Source organism: Prionailurus bengalensis, chromosome A1 (genome assembly GCF_016509475.1).
Source record: "Prionailurus bengalensis isolate Pbe53 chromosome A1, Fcat_Pben_1.1_paternal_pri, whole genome shotgun sequence".
In the NCBI taxonomy this organism is placed as follows: Eukaryota; Metazoa; Chordata; class Mammalia; order Carnivora; family Felidae; genus Prionailurus; species Prionailurus bengalensis.
This window is the reverse complement of record NC_057343.1, coordinates 21797512-21813979: the sequence shown is the minus strand read 5'-3', so window position 1 is coordinate 21813979 and position 16468 is coordinate 21797512. Positions and strand designations below refer to the sequence as shown.

The window sequence follows — 16468 nt, the reverse complement described above, 5'->3', positions numbered from 1 at the left end:
CCCGCTTGAGCTCCGTCTCTCTCTCTCAAAAATGAATAAATATTTAAAAAATTAAAAACAAAAAACCACAAAAAACATAAATATTTTGTTAACTTTCGATTTGACTTTCTAATCGACTTCCAGGAGTTCTTTATTCAGGATGGGTCCTTTGTCAGTAATATGTACTGCAAATACCTTCTACCTTCTGGGTTCCTTTTCTACTCTCTTAGTGGTGACTTGATGAACAGAGTACTTTTAGTGCAGTCAAACTTATTGCAGCTTTTTGTATCCTTTTGTGTCACCTGTCTGTGTGAAACTTGGTCCATTTCTAATCTACTCACAGGGTTCTGCTACTATCATATCTGTTGGCTTCACAAACTTGATAAAGGACAAATGTAAAATAGAAGCATTCATTCTATGTCTGGTCTCACTTTGGTAACCGAAAGATAAGTGAGATGATTAAAAGCTGAGGCAAGTGATGAGTCACTAAATTCTATTTCTGAAATTATTATTACACTATATGTTAACTAACTTGGATTTATTTACATTTTTAAAAAAGCTGAGGCAACAATATGTTCTTGGAATAAAAAATTAATATAATATGCTCTATAGCATTTTATGATAATTGGCTTTAATAATGTGGAACAATTAATAGTGCCATAAAAGTGTATAATTAAAGATGTTATTATTACGAGTTAAAATTTACTCTCTGTTCCCCATATTGTCATTTAATTGAAAAAAACAAAACAAAAACAAAAACAAAGACTTGCCACCTTGCAATCAATTTGAAATAAGCTGTTGAGGAACAACACTATAAAAGGAAAGTATACACTGGAATGCATTACATTTTGGCCAAACAAGAAGGTTTGGTCCATTCTGGCTTATAAAGCAAGAAATCAGTGTTTGTGATTTTGAAAAGTCACTGAAACTTTTTCCCTGAACTGGTTCCTTTGTAATACATTTTCTTGAGTTCTACCCATGACTGACACAGTAACAGTCCTGGGATCAGAACCCACACACTATTGAAAAATACCAGATAGACCCCAAAGTAGAGCCAACTGTCGGTGTTGAGGTTGGGGCTTCCCATAAGCCAGTCCGGGAAGAAGGTCATCCACCCGCCATATAATTCACACACGCACAGGGTAATCTGTAGGAAATGCCTGTTAGAGAGAAAGAAACAAGGGATGAAGCTGCCAGCTCAGCCCAGCCTGTCACCCTGAATCCTGACCTCTTTTCTTAAATGGCAGCATTTACACCGTCTTCCACAGCAGAAGACCTCTCTGAAGTTGGACCTCAGGTTTCCCACAGTGCTCCTTCAATGGGGCAAGTCAATCTAATTCACGGGAGATCCATGCTTTCCCTGGAGAAGCAATACTGCCCTGCCTAGAAGATTATCCTCAGAGTTAAATAAAGTCTCTCAGGTATCCTGTTCCACTCTTAGGAAGATTTATGGAGGTCACATCTCACCCAGCAAAGAGAGACCTAGATGCGAATCTTGCTACAAGCCACAATTTTACTGGCTGTAAAAGGGGAGAGTAATAACAGTTCCTTCCTCAAAGAATACGGTGGAGAGTTAAATGAGATACGTGGATATGTAAGTACTCAACAATGCAGATATTATAGATGGTTCAAGTACTAAACAAATGGGTGCAGGTAGTAAATCTACAACCAAGATCATAGAGACAAAGATATATCAAGACACCAGGAAGAAATTTAATTTTTCCTGCCAACTATCTAAGTAAAATTGGGTGGGAGGAAAGTGGACTAAATGACCTTAGAGGTTTCGCTCAAACCTGAAATTTTGTGACGAAGCTTTAAAAAATACTTCTTTGATTCAAGACGCTAAAAAGTTGAATGCAGTTGTGCCTATTTGACATTGTTTTGGGAATCATCCCCAGGATAGCATCCTATTTGCCCTACGTCACTTTGTCTGAAAGAAGGAAAGGAAGGGAAAGGGTAGGAGGGAGGGAAGAGAGTTCAAAGTCTCAGAGTCTGACTTGACAGTGGTTAATCTTCCACCTTTCTCCTCCCTTTCCTCTCTCCTGCCTTCCTCACACCCTCCACAACCTGTTTCTGAAAAGATTTGTCCTGCATATCTAATTCCAAATTAAGAGAATTTACTTGGTGTAAAGTGAAATAGGAGTTTTCTTTTTTTTTTTTTAAAGGTTTTTTTATTTTTGAGAGAGACAGTGCGAGTGGGGGAGGGGCAGAGAAAGAGGGGAGGGACAGAAGATCTGAAGTGGATTCTGGATGCGGCCCAAGCTCACGAATGGCAAGATCATGACCTGAGCTGAAGTCGGATGCTCAACCGACGGAGCCAACCAGGCGCCCCTGGAATAGGAGTTTTCAAGATTTGGGGGGCGATTGGGAAAGGGTTGGAGGCATTACCCTTTACTTTGCAAAATATTGGTGAAAAATCATCCAATGCTCTTCACACTTCCTTCCTCGTAGAATGACTAGGTGGTCCCTACAATCCTATTTCCTATCGTTTTTATTTTGAATCATCTGAAATTATCCTGGTGGCACCACGCTTCCTATCTAATACTGAACAATTTTCATTTCTAATCTAACAAATGAATGTGGTCCTAATCTACTCCAAATGCCACGTAGGCATTGAGACAGCTAATGTTTCTCCTCTCTTCAGCAGGCCAGGAGAAGAGCACTTACCGATAATATTTCTCTTTGACTATGGCATAAATGAGGACCAATGCCAGAGACCCATCCAAGACAACAGTCAGAATTTCCAAAGACACAATGGTTGGGTCAAAATAAAGCCATCTTGCATCAGCTTTGCCATATTCTTTCCCTAAAAGTGAAATACATTTTGTTACTCATCTGGCAACTATTTTTATGACAGTCAGTGAAAATGACCTTTTTTTCCCCTAACGAGGAGACAAAAAGAGAAACTGTCACTCCCTACGCTGCCCATAATGCCTTAGAGGAAGGCAAGAGGAGAACGGAGGCTGAAACGCATTTACCGCCAAGTACTAATAACAATATTTTGGTATATTTGTAAGAGGATTTCATTCCCAAAGTGCTTGCATACATGTGCCCTTTTCACCCCTGCTATCATTATTATAAGCAACAGAATTCTGAATTAATTCAACACAGCCAGATTTTGAAAAGACCATCTCTAATAATTAGCTGGTTAACTGTGTTACAGTTCCTTACTTCAAAATTCCCATATAAAGTCTGTAGGTATAATCTAGATGTGGGAAAATTATTATTAAGGAAATGTTTATTTAAAAAACATGTGTTTATTAATAATTGAAGAGAAATTGAGCCCTGTACTGGCAGTGGGGAAGTTCGGGGGGAGGAGGGTGGAATGGTAATGACACAGAGAATGAATCCCACATGGACAAAGGGGATGTTTCAGTCCAGACAGGAGTCACTAACAACAGCCACCACAAAGGCCTCGAATGCGTTCACCAGGGAGTGGGCATGCCCTAAAAGATCCTTCCAGACCCCATTATCAGGATTGTTTCTTCTAGAAAGAATGAGGTGAGAAAGTCTTTTTAGAGCAGGACTGAGAGCCATGCACTGGGAGAGCCAACCCACCCTTCCTTCCTTCCTCTCTATTTCCCTCTCTCCCTCCTTCCCTCTCTCCCTCTTCCCTTTTTTTAATTTATCAAACTAATACATGCCAGTCCTAAGATCTCAAATGATCAGAGTAAAAAAAATCAAAGTCTCGGGGCACCTGGGTGGCTCAGCTGGTTAAGCGTCTGACATCAGCTCAGGTCATGATCCAATCCCACAGTTGGTGGGTTTGAGTCCTACATCAGGCTTTGTGCTGACAGCTCAGAACCTGGAGCCTGCTTTGGATTCTCTCTCTGCCCCTTCCCCAGCTCACACCCTGTCTCTCTCTCTCAAAAATAAACGTTAAAAAAAATATTTTTAAATGAAAGTTTCACTTCTTCTCTCCTTTCAATATTATTTTCACATTATTTAGACAAGATATGAACCATCAAATATTAGCTACATAATGGGGATTGGTGAAGCAGCAGGACAAAGCTCTAGTCTCTATTAATGGCCCAAGGTAGGATCCCTCAGGGCTAGGGACAACAGGTTCTAATGAAAGGCTGTCTTGGCAGAAAGAAAGGCCAATAAACAGGATTAGTCATTTAATGAGATAACACACAGACACAAGCTGAGCAGAGACTCTGAAAGGCCAGACAGGGCCAGCAGGACAGGCAGAGCTCTCCTGCTAGTCCTTAGCCGACCGCCAGCCCAGGAATGAACTGAAAAACAACATACTAGTGAAAGGAAGTTTTCCTGTAAATCTAAACACATACACAATACCTGAAGTGTTCCCTCTAGTGCACCCCAAGTCTAAGGAAGTGTCACTTAAGGAAAATGTCAGTGCTTTAGGAGCTAAGAGATTAGTAGTTGTTTAGACACTCAAAAATAACACCATTCATTCATTCTTTAATTCAACAAATCTTCTGGAGCATATGGAAGGTTCTGTGCTGGGCCTGGGGAATGTAGCATCAGCTAGGGCCTAGGGCACAGGTGGCCTGCTGGGAGCTCCCGTTCCATGAGGTTGGACCCTGTCATAAGTGATGGCAACTGAGCATGGGACATGGAGGAAGTGACACTTTAAGCCAGATGAGGGAGGTGAAGTGTTTTGATCACTTCCTCTTCCCCCTGTTGGTGAGGGAAGGAGTCCCACCCTCGGGTTATAGGGATGGCCACACAAGACAGGTGGCACTGGATAGATGAGGTTGATGGCAACTTACTAGTCACACACACTCACAGCCTGGGGAGAGATGACACTGCACCATACAGGGCCACACGGGGTGGGGTGGGGGGTGCACTTAGAGACGGAGTGAACTAGGAGGGGCCATAGGAGCCAGCTCTACAGTAACGACAATGGGGTGGCCCCTGGTTCCTGAGGCAAGATGGGATTGGCTTCCTCCAATAATTTGGGGGGCTGGCAAGTAACTGAAGCCCACTTGCTCCTCAGGGACCCGTAGGCACCATGCCTGGTCCCTGTGACAAGAGGGTCGCTTGGCTAGAGGACCTCACATGAGGAAGCAGAGTGGGGTTCCTCTTATGGTTAGGCCATGTGAGTCCCTCCAGATTTTATCAGATGTCAAGGCACACATAATAACGGATTTTAATCTCGGGCCTTACACCACAAGAGGTGACCCATGAACTGGGTGAAGGAGAGGGTGCTTCAGGGAGGAGCACATGCGCCACAAAGGCCTGGAACGGAGGGAACACGGTGTGTCTGAAATCACATTTAGTTCAGCAGAGCTGTAGGAGACTGTGTGTGTGTGTGTGTGTGTGTGTGTGTGTGTGTGTGTGTATGCACGCCTGCACGCGCATAGATGGGGCCCGGGGTCACTGCTGGAGAGGAAGGTGGTCCCAGTGCATCAAGCCTCTGGCATCTCCTCCTCTGCCACCTAACTCTGGTCATTTTTTCTGCTGGTTAAACACCTAGATAGCAAAAGGGCAAACAGAGCGTTAGTAAGCCTGATGATGTGATTAGTGTCATTTATCCTGTGACTGACTGCCAGGCTCAGGCAGAAGTTTAGAGGGAAAGACACGCTGGGGCTGGAGTAGGATCCCAGTCCCTGAGCCACAGCTGGGCCCTTCACCCCAGAGTGATCAGGAGAGGGTGAGGGGTGACAAAGACTGTCTTCTTGACCAAGTTTGAGTCGGGGTCCTCTGAGCCCTCTCCTCAACAAGGCCCCCCGTCCAGGGCTCTGTCCTTGGCTCGCTTAGTCCAGTTTTAGCCAAGAATCCTACTAGGTCACGACAGCAAAAATCCCCCCTTCTTGGTATCTGCTCGCTTCCCCCACCACCAGTTTTGTTGAGATGTAACTGACAAGCAGCACTGGGTAGGTATAAGGTGTGCAACACACTGACTTGGTTTACATCTGTTGTGAAATGACTGCAATGAGTTTAGTGAACATCCATTACTTTACAGAGGTACAAAAAAAAATCAGAAAAAGAGGTGCTTTCTTCCTGATGATGAGAGCTCTTTGGATCCACTCTCTTGAAAACTTATAGCAGTGGTAACTAGAGTTATTATGTGGTACGTTACATCCTCAGTACTCCTCTATCTTGTAACGAGAGGTTTGCACTTCTTAATCACCTTTATCCAATTCCCTCAATCTCCACACCCCACAAATCTGATCTCTTTTTCTATGAGTTTCAGTTTTGTTTTTGCCTTTTTTTAAATTAGGATTCCACATATAAGTGAGATCATATAGTATTTGTCTTTCTCTGTCTGGCTTGTTTCACTTAGCACAATGCCCTCAAGGTACAACCATGTTGTCACAATGGCAGAATTTCTTGATTTTTTATGGCTAAATAGTATTCTACTGCATGCACACGTGCATACACACACACACACACAACACACACACACACACACACACACACACACACACACACACACTTTATCCATTCATTCATCAATGGATACTTAGGTTGTTTCCATGCCTTTGCCACTGTGAATAATGCTACCGTGAACATGGGGGTGCAGATACTTGATCACTCTTGATAACTGATCAAATTCCTCATCCACACCCTGTATGTCATATCCCCCTGGCCTGCCTGCAGCAAGAATCCTGTTGAGTCAGTCTATTAAGAACCCTCCAAACCTCAATGTTTCTTCTTAGTAATTTTCCATCCACTGACCCCATCTGCTTCTTGGCTATAAAGCTCCACCTTCCTGGGGCGCCTGGGTGGCTCAGTTGTCTGGGTGTCCAACTTCAGCTCAGGTCATGATCTCACAGTTTGTGAGTTCGAACCCTGAGTCAGGCTCTGTGCTGACAGCTTGCTCAGAGCCTGGAGGCTGCTCCAGATTGTCTCCCTCTCTCTCTGCCCCTGCCCCACTCACACTCTGTCTCTCCCCAAAATAAATAAACATTACAAAAAAGGTCCACCTTCCTTGCTGTATTTGGAGTTGAGCCCGATCTTTCTCCCCTGCTACAAGCCCCCACTGTAGTAGTACCTCCTAAATAAATTCTTCTTTATCATCTTTAACCAGTGGCATGAATAATTCTCCTTTAACAGAGTCCACATAATGCTTATAAGCCAGCTCTACATCCTTGTGAATCTAAGGATAGTCTACTGATTCACATCTGGAAGGCCTTACCCTAGACCCTCTGAATCAGAATCTGTATTTTAACAAGAGCCCAAGGCAATCTGGTGCACTTTAAAGTCTGAGAAGTACTACTTTAATCTATTGGATTTTCCTTTTCTCAAGAATAAAGGACCCCACCATTAAATGGGCTTTCTCTTTTTTTAAGGCAAAAAATGTAAACTGAAGATGACTGATAAAAATCATGTTAGACATTTGCATTTCATGGAACTAAGTAAAATCTGGGCTGTTCACTTGCTCTGATGCCAGGCCAGGCAGCCAGGGTGGAGGACAATGACTTAGGCTGGGGTCTTTCAGCCTTCGGGCCTCCCAGGCAATTCCCAAGCACAGTTTAATCTGGCCAACTCATCACATTACACACACAAAGGTGCACAAGCAGCATTTCACTCCTAAAGTGGGGATCAGGCTCCCTGAGCTACCATTGGCTAGGACCTGGCAGGCATCAAAGATGACACATGGTTTGCTTTCAGAAGCACTAACTATAGCTCTCTCAATTCTCCAGAAGTTTCCTAACACAAGTGATGAACCGGAGTCCCAACACAGATCCTGGCTGGAGGATCTGATTTCAGAATCATGGAAGAAATGAGATAAATGACGCAGAATTTCAGAAGCAAAATCTGAAAGAAGTAACCTTGCACAAGGCAGTTCTGTAATAGTGGCAAAGGACTCTGTTGTTACATGGCTCACTTGTCAAAATTGACACAGTACATGAGAGGAAGTCGATACTAACTGATGGAACGTCAATTGATTTACAGCAAGCATGAAGAAGATAGGGAAAACCAGTTAATAGCCCTGCAGAGCAGCAGGAGTTTTGGAAATTATCTACAGGACTACAGATACATATATATATGTATCTGAGAGCTGATATTAAAAGTATGGGAAACATCCAGTTTAAATACTGCAAACTCTTCAATCTGCACTAAGAATATTTTTTAGTATACAGCCTTATTGAGATGTAATTCACGTGTCATACAAGGCACCCATTTAAAGTGTCTAATTCAATGGGTTTCGGTACACTCACAGATTTGAATCATCACAATGAAATTTTTCAAACATTTCATTAACCCCTCCCCCCCGCAAAGAAACCCATACCCATTATCAGTCATTCATTCTTCACCCCCCTCCTCTGGCACCCCTTCTCCGCATGGTTCTAGGCAACCACCAACCTATAATCTGTGTCTTTAGATTCACCTATTCTGGACATTTCACATAAATGAAATCATACAATTTGTGCTACAGGTACTCATTTAATGGACAGCCACACTTGCAATTAATCTCCTCAAATGTTTCAAATGCAAACATATTAAATTACTCACACAATGAAGCAATCAAGCCTTCAGAATCTGCGATGTTTCCTACGAAAGACAAGTAGACAAAAGGGCCTTCCTGGAGAGAAAATGAAAACATGCTCTAATTCAGCATCACAACCACAGGATGGCACCGGAGATACATGGCTTCACATGGCCACGTCCCCAGGAGCCCACCTCCTAGTCTGCTCCCTCTGAACATCGTACCTGCAAGCACCTACACAAGCCGGTGGGGTGTGATCCTAGAGACTGATGCCCAGGCCTTGCAGACAGAGGGAATGTTTATATAATAAATGCTGTTTTTCAATGATTGGCATTATAAATTTAGAGGTGTGTTCTTATGGGAAAAAATAAATTGAAAATTTTGCACAAGGAAAGAGCTTAAATGTTATATTAAACAGGCTAAATTCTGGATGATTCCAAAAATTTTGTACCTTTGAGAGGTACCTCACAGCAGTTCATTTTGTCTTGTCTCAAAAAAAAAAAAAAAACAACAACAAAAATCCAAGATCTCTCTTAACAAAAGTGGTATTCACCTATCTGTATCAGACCTGAAATAATTCTTTTTCCTGCACATAGGGCAAATTTAGGAAAATTAAAACACTTACAGGCTACATTTTAAATTTTAGGTAATAAATTACCTGCAATCACACTTAGTATTTTTCTATCACCGAAATGTTTCTTTGCTTAAAATTTCAAAACTAATTAATTAGAATTCACTGGGGAATCTGACTGGCATGCTGCTCCTTTGAACAAATTAAAAAAAAAATTTTAAGTTTATTTATTTTTGAGAGAGAGAGCACAAGCAGAGGAAGAGCAGAGAGAGCAAGGCAGGAGATCTGAAGCAGGCTCCATGCTGTCAGCACAGAGCCCGATGTGGGGCTCAAACTCACAAACCAGGAGATCATGACCTGGGCTGAAGTCTGACACTTAACCGACTGAGCCACCCAGGGGTCCCTCCTTTGAACAAATTTTATCGCTGGTCAATACAACTTTTTTTTCCCATTTCTTTTTATCAATGCCAACTGCTTATACGACATTAAAATCGTATCTCTCCCTATTCCCTGCTCACTTATAGTGCTGCTTCCCAGAGTTTACCATTTAGAGCCACTTCTGTATTTAGTTCTGGGGATTATTGTCCTAACTCACAATATACTTGACACTGCTATTTCTTTAGACATTCTCAATTAACTGCCAATCCTGAAAAACTATGATTTAATAGATGTCTACCCCCTGCTTCCCCACACTCTACAGGTTTTTGGACAGCATAGGGGTGGAAAACCTTCCTTCTGCGCTCTTAGACCCAGGAGCTGGCCTAAGAATTAACTGACATGATGGACTAACAGGAGGAAAGCACGCAAATTTTATTTAATATTTCTACATGTACATGGAATTCCTTAAAAGGAAAACAAAGACCCAAAGAAGCTATTAGGCCAAAAGGTTTATATACTTTTTTACACAAAGAACAATAAATTATGGAGATGGGACAAGACAAAGGGGCTTGGACTAGGGACAGTAAATTGTGGGAAAGTGACTAAGAAATATATGAGGGAAACTAATGGAAGATAAGGGTTATTTTAGTAGGTTTGTTTGTAGAGGCCCATTTCAGCATCGACTCCCAGTCTCTGGTGATAAGAACATTCTTCTCTTCCTGGTACAGGGAGGGCACCTTTCTCATGGGAAATTTAACGATCTGATTTTAGGTAGAAAGGAGGAGGCCAGAAAGCCTAAGGTAGAAAGCCTTCCCACATCTGCTACTTTCCAATTGCCTTCCACTCAAAATAATCAATATGCCAAAGTGGCATAGCTTAGAGTGGCATGTCCTAAACCTTTCAAATAGCTATATTATTCTCTTTAATTCTTCCGTTACCCAAATTTGTAACTTAAGTAGTAAACTTAAAACCTCAACTTACTCATCAGTGTTGCACAGCATCTGGGAGGAGAATGCTAGCCCCCACCATGCTTTCTTCTTTTCTTCCCCATTTCCAGTGCCCCACTCCTGTCTACTTTGTACATTGCTGAGATTGATTACATTTCCATTCTTGTTCTGTAAACGTTGTTTGTCTTCCTATTTTATTTATATGTAGATTCTAAAGGCTGAAAATCAACAGCATTTACAACATGGTGATTATGTAAACGTCATTCACTGCAAAGGGCTGCAACTTCTCTCTCTCCAGATTGAGTATTTTGACTTGTCATTTAAGAAGAATGTGGCAGCTGGAATATCCCTTATTACACTCACAAATTTCTCAAAATCATGCTATATTTTAGTTTGCTACATATTTGGGCCCTGACTTTCTTATATTTTTGTTTACATTACAGTTTGTAATTGCCTTTCTTTTCTCTGACTGAGAGAAGAAATCTGATTTTCTCCCCATCTCATTAATATCTTCCATTTTCTTACCCATGCTAATCCCTGCCAAAGAGAAGCTTCAAAGTTGGTTTGTTTTGTTACGTTACTTACTTGGTAAATGGGGTTTACCTCAGAGTATATGTAAACATTATATTCTTTAAAGGAGATTTTTAAAAATTACATAGGAGATAAACAGCAATATTTAAAAATAAGAAGTACTCCCCATCCACTTTGAAACACTTTATTTTCACCAATCAATTTTTTTTTTTTTTTTAGCAGAAACATAGCAGGAAATCCACACCACTTCCCTGGCTTGGCCTGGGGGAGCAATAAGTCTGGGCTGAATTTGACCCTCTATAGGGCTCAGTCCATCTATCTGTAAGATAAAGGACCTCCTAAAATTAGATTGTGGATCTCATCCTAAAACTAGACATGACTTCCAGTCACAATCTCTTTAACTGGAGCATTAGTAAAACACAGACTCTGGCATTAGGTCCAGGACCTTTCCTCAGAAGCAACTCTGTGAGTAAGAACAAGATGGGGATCTGGCAATCTATAACAAGCAGGGACCTATGAGTGTTTAACAAAATTTCTCCCTTTTATATCTACCTGTTTAAGTTCTATTACTTTGTCAAATGCCAGCTCAAATCCTTCCTCTCCAAGAAATCTTCCCAAACCTCTTAGCGACGAATTTCTCAATCTCCTGTGTTCCTAAGTTTGTGCTTCTATAGTCAACTGTCTGCTGGTTATGGATCTCCCATCCTCATTGGATCAGACATCTTTAGGGTCTGGGATGTTGTCTTATCTTAGAGTCTTTAAGAACCCAGGATGATATTTTGTGTCCAGTGTTTGCTAATCTTGAATTAATGACAAGTTCATATAACGAATTACTTAGAAAGATACCTTGAGGGGCTTTTAGAAGGCACTCTATATTTCTTACTATATTAATGTCTCAAATGTAATGGCAGTATGCAGCTGACTGTTTAACAACACAGGTTAGGGGCACCAATCCCTGTGCAGTCAAAAATCCATATATAATTTTTAACTCTCCAAAAACTTAACTACCAACAGCCTACTGATGACTGGAAGCCCTACTGATAACATAAACAATTGATTAACACATATTTTGCATGCCATATGTATTATATACTATATTTTGACAATAAAGTGAGCCAGAGAAAATTAATTATTAAGACAACCATAAGGAAAAAACACTTACAGTATTGTACCATATTTATCAAAACAACCCACATGTAAGTGGACCTGTGCAGTACAACTCATGACTTCAAGGGTCAGCTGTAATATATGTAAAGTATAAAAAATATATTCATGCCTCCACATGCTGATTGGATGCTGCCTCTTCCAGGCAGCCAGGCTTCCCTGATTCTCTTGGTGGGAAGTGGGTGCCTCTCCTACATAGAAACCTGCTTGCTTATCTCTTCCTCAAAACTGTCAGTTCCTTTAGGGAAAAGTCTTTGTCTTTTATCTCTGCATCCCAAATGCCTGATAGATGTACATGCTGACAAATGTTTACTAAAAGAATAAGAAATAAAGGGGGGGAGGGGAGTAACAGTTAAACCACCACTACCACCCAAACAATCCATTTAGAAAATGGGCAAAAGAAATGAAGACACATTTCCCCAAAGAGGATATACAGACAGCAAACACATGAAAAGATGTTCCACATCATTAGTGGACAGGGAAATGCCGATTAAAACCACAACGAATTAGTACTACACACCTATCAGGATGGCAAAATAAAAAATAGTGACCACACCAAATACTGACAAGGATGTGGATCACATTTCTGGTGGGATGAAAATGATACCATTCTGGAAAACCAGAGTCTGGAAGTTTCTTCTAAAATGAAGTACGCAGTTACTATAGGACCCAACAACTTTCTTGGGCACTTATCCCAGAAAAACAAAAACTTATGTTCACACAAAAACAAGCACACAAATGTCCACAGCAGCTTTATCTGTAATAGCTTAACGCTGGATGTCCTTCAACAGGTGAATGTTACACAAACCTCAGTCCATTCATACTGGAGCACTCCCAAGCAGTAACAAGGAACCAACTATTGATACACTCAACAACGTGGATGGATCTCCAGGGGATTTGCTGAGCGAAGAAAGCCAACTCCAAAAGACTATATACTCTCTGATTCCATTCATTCATTCATTCATTCATTCATCCATTAAAAATTTATTTATTTTGAGACAGAGACAGTGAGAGTGGGGGAAGGGCAGAGAGAGAGGGAGACAGAGAACCCCAAGCAAGCTCAGCACTGCCAGGGCAGAGCCTGATGCGGGCCTCAGACTCACAAATTGTGAGATCATGACCTGAGCTGAAACCAAGAATCGGACGCTTAACCGACTGAGCCACCCAGGTGCCCCTTTCACCCCATTTATATGACGCTTTTTGGAATGATAAATTTTAAAAATGGAGGACATATTAGTGGTTGCCAGGGGTTAGTGGCTGGAGGAGGTGGGGGGAGTTGATAGTTGATACAAAAGGAAAACACTAGGTATCTTTGTGGTGTTGCAACTGCTTGATATCCTGTTGTGGTGGACACTTGAACCTAACCAGTTGATAAAATGATGCAGAACTTAATACACACACATGTGCCAGTGGATGTAGGGAAATCTGAATGAGTGGACTGCACCAACGTCAATGACCGATATTATACATGTTATCGGGTGTTTTTTTTTTAACATTTTTTAAAGTGTATTTATTTTGAAAGAGAGGGAGTGGGGGGAGGGGCAGAGAGAGAAGAGAGAGAGAATCCCAAGCAGGCTCTTCACTGTCAGTGCAGAGCTGGACGCAGGGCTCAATTTCACGAACCTCAAGATCATGACCTGAGCCGAAATCAAGAGGCAGATGCTTAACCGACTGAGCCACCCAGGTACCCCTACACTATAGTTTTGAAAAATGTTACCACTGGGGAAAGCTAAGCCAAGTGTGCATGGGCTTTCTCTGTATTATTTCTTATAATCACATGTGAATCTACAATTACCTCCCCCTGCCAAAAAAAATTTAATTAAAAAAATCAGACAGGTAGAACAAGAGACATGGAAGAAAGAATAACATTACTAATTGAATAACATTTTTTAATCCATTGCCAGGACTTTTTAAAATTTAATTTTTTTTTTTTTTTTTTTTTTTTTTTTAATTTAGAATAGCCTGGGCCCTGGCCTCAGAGAGCTTATCTAGCTGAGTAACACCAACTTCCAATTCAATATAGACTGGAAAAAGATGAGGGGGCCTATGGTTGGGACAATCAGGGAAGACTTCCAGGAGGAGGTAGTCCTAGAGCTGTGCCTTGGCAGGCAGGCTTAGAGGTGGAAGGAAGGATAGGGATGGCAGCCCAGGGGTACGAAGGGCAGGCCATTGTGAGGCCTGGTGGGTCCAGACTCTGTCCTGCCCAGCACTGTAGCCAAACAGTGATGAGCCCCTGACCCTCCCCTTGGGCTCCCTTGCCAGGGCTGAGGGCACTTATACATGTGTTCTCAGAAGGCCTCAGGCTGGTTTTTACTCCTCCAGGCCTGAGCATGCACAGCTCCTCGGTCTTGAGTACCCAGGCCTGGCTTTCTTTCCCCTAAAAAGAATGTAAATAAAACAAAAAAAAATTTTTTTTTACTGTAGTTAAATAGACATAAAATTTACCATTTTAACCATTTTAAGTATACAATTCAGTGGTGTTGAGTACATTAACATTCTTGTGCAACCATCACCATTTATCTCCCTCCATAACTGAGTCTTCCCAAACTGAAACTCTGTGTAACTCTGTAAAACTCTGAATAACTCCTCATTCTCCCCCTATCCCTGGCCCCTGGCAACCTTCACTCTACTTTTTCTCTAAGTACCTCATATAAGTGGAATCACCCAATTTTTATCTTTTTGTGACTGCCTTATTTCACTTGGCATAATGTCCACAAGCTTCCCTGTGTTGTGGCATGTACCAGAACTGCATGTCTTTTTAAGGCTGAATAATATTCCATTGTATGCATACACCACATTTTGTTGGTCTGCTCATCTGCTGATGGACATTTAGGGTGCTTCCACCTTTTGGCTACGGTGAATAATACTGCTATGTGCACGTATCTAAGTCCCTGGTTTCGATTTCTTTGGATATTTATGTAAAAGTGGGCTTACTGGATCACATGCTAATTCTATGACATTTCTTCTGGTGGTGCACTAAAATACTAAAAAATATTATTAAAGGGATACATAATCAAAGTTTAAAAAAAGAACTAAATAAAAAGGTATAAAGTGAACGGTACAACTCTTTCCCTCCTGACCCCCAATCTCATTCCCCTGAGACACCGTTGCTGAGTTTCATGGCAGTGTTCAGGAGCCTTTCCATGTGTAGGTTATGATAAAGCAATAAATGTTGAAAATATCTTCTTCCTGTTATTAATTTTTCAACTATAGTGAAAATTCCAACTATACAATTGAAAATTTCAACTATAGTGAAACTATAGTGATGAGGGAAATTCCACAATGTTTGTTTATTTAAATGTTCAAGTTCTGCGGATCAGGATTTCTGGTTTCAAAACATACAAAAGTTCCTATTAGATGCTCTAAAACATGATTGGAACCATATATCTAATTGTGCTGCTAACAAAATCAACTTAAAAGCTAAGACGTATCATGGCAAATAAAAGTAACCAGAGCCAGTGTCAATTTTCATTTAAGGTGTTACAGACATGTGATTATAACCACGGTATTTTGTAGGCTTTAAGACAACTACTACAAGTCAAAGCTCAGATAAAAACAAAAAAAGTTTGGGCTCTGCAAGTTACTGCTCTCTGTAATTCAACGACCACTTTAGAGAAAATACTCAATTTACTATTTCAACCTTTAAAAGAAAATTTAGTGGGGGAAAAAAAGGCTTCACAGAAATTAAAAAAAAAAAAAAGAGGGGCACCTGGTGGCTTAGTTAGTTGCGCCTCTGACTTTGACTTAGGTCATGATCTCACGGTTGGTTCGGGAGTTCGAGTCCTACATTGGGCTTGCTGCTGTCAACACAGAGCCCACTTCAGGTCCTCTGTCCCCCTCTCTCTCTGCCCTTCCCCCACTAGTGTGCTTGCTCTCTCTCTCTCCCCAAAATAAACATTAAAAAAAAAAAGAAATAAGAAAGAAAAAGAATCCAAATTTCTTTCTTTTTTTTTTTTTTTTGTAATTTGTACTAGTATTTGTAAAGGCTAAATTAATATTCTAATGTATTTGCAAGCTTTTTGTTTTTAGCTTGTTTGAATGAAGAGCCAGAGAAAACAGAACAACATTCATTATTAAGGGTGGGAGACTAAAGTGGAACAGAATAGAATCACTACGTAAATCCTGTCAAAATTTATTAGCATTTCCTATTCAGATTCACAAAATCTCAGCCTAATCAGACTTGATTTTTCCATGTCACGGCAACAGCACCCATCATTGTTTCTGGAAGGATCAGCTGCTCAGCCTCCTATGGACCTGGATGACAAGGCTTTGGTGACTTCATAAATCTATGCTGCCCAGCTGTCGTCCCCTTAATGACATGATGACTTCTGTTTGATGGAACCTGCCGGTGCAGACGCACTGCCGCCTGGTATTAATGGAGGACAGCTCTGGCCTTTTCAGAACACGCGAAAGTTCTATTGTGCCCACATCGCGGCAGCTTAGTGTTTCATTTAGAACTTGAAAACATCTTTTAAGAATATGCCCTTCCCTGCC

The 16468-nt window shown here is 41.2% G+C and overlaps 1 protein-coding gene across 1 annotated transcript in view; it reads right to left on the bottom strand.

Annotated features, from left to right (window-relative positions):
• Positions 1-502: 502 nt before the first annotated feature.
• EBPL (EBP like) overlaps positions 503-16468 on the bottom strand; it is a 33557-nt gene continuing 17591 nt past the window's right edge. Inside the window, exons 2-4 of the mRNA XM_043578383.1 lie at positions 8410-8479; positions 2647-2785; positions 503-1139 (exon numbers count right to left, since the gene is read on the bottom strand). Of these exons, the coding sequence (XP_043434318.1) occupies positions 899-1139; positions 2647-2785; positions 8410-8479 (450 nt within the window). The 3' untranslated portion in view covers positions 503-898. The remainder of the gene's footprint in view (positions 1140-2646; positions 2786-8409; positions 8480-16468) is intronic.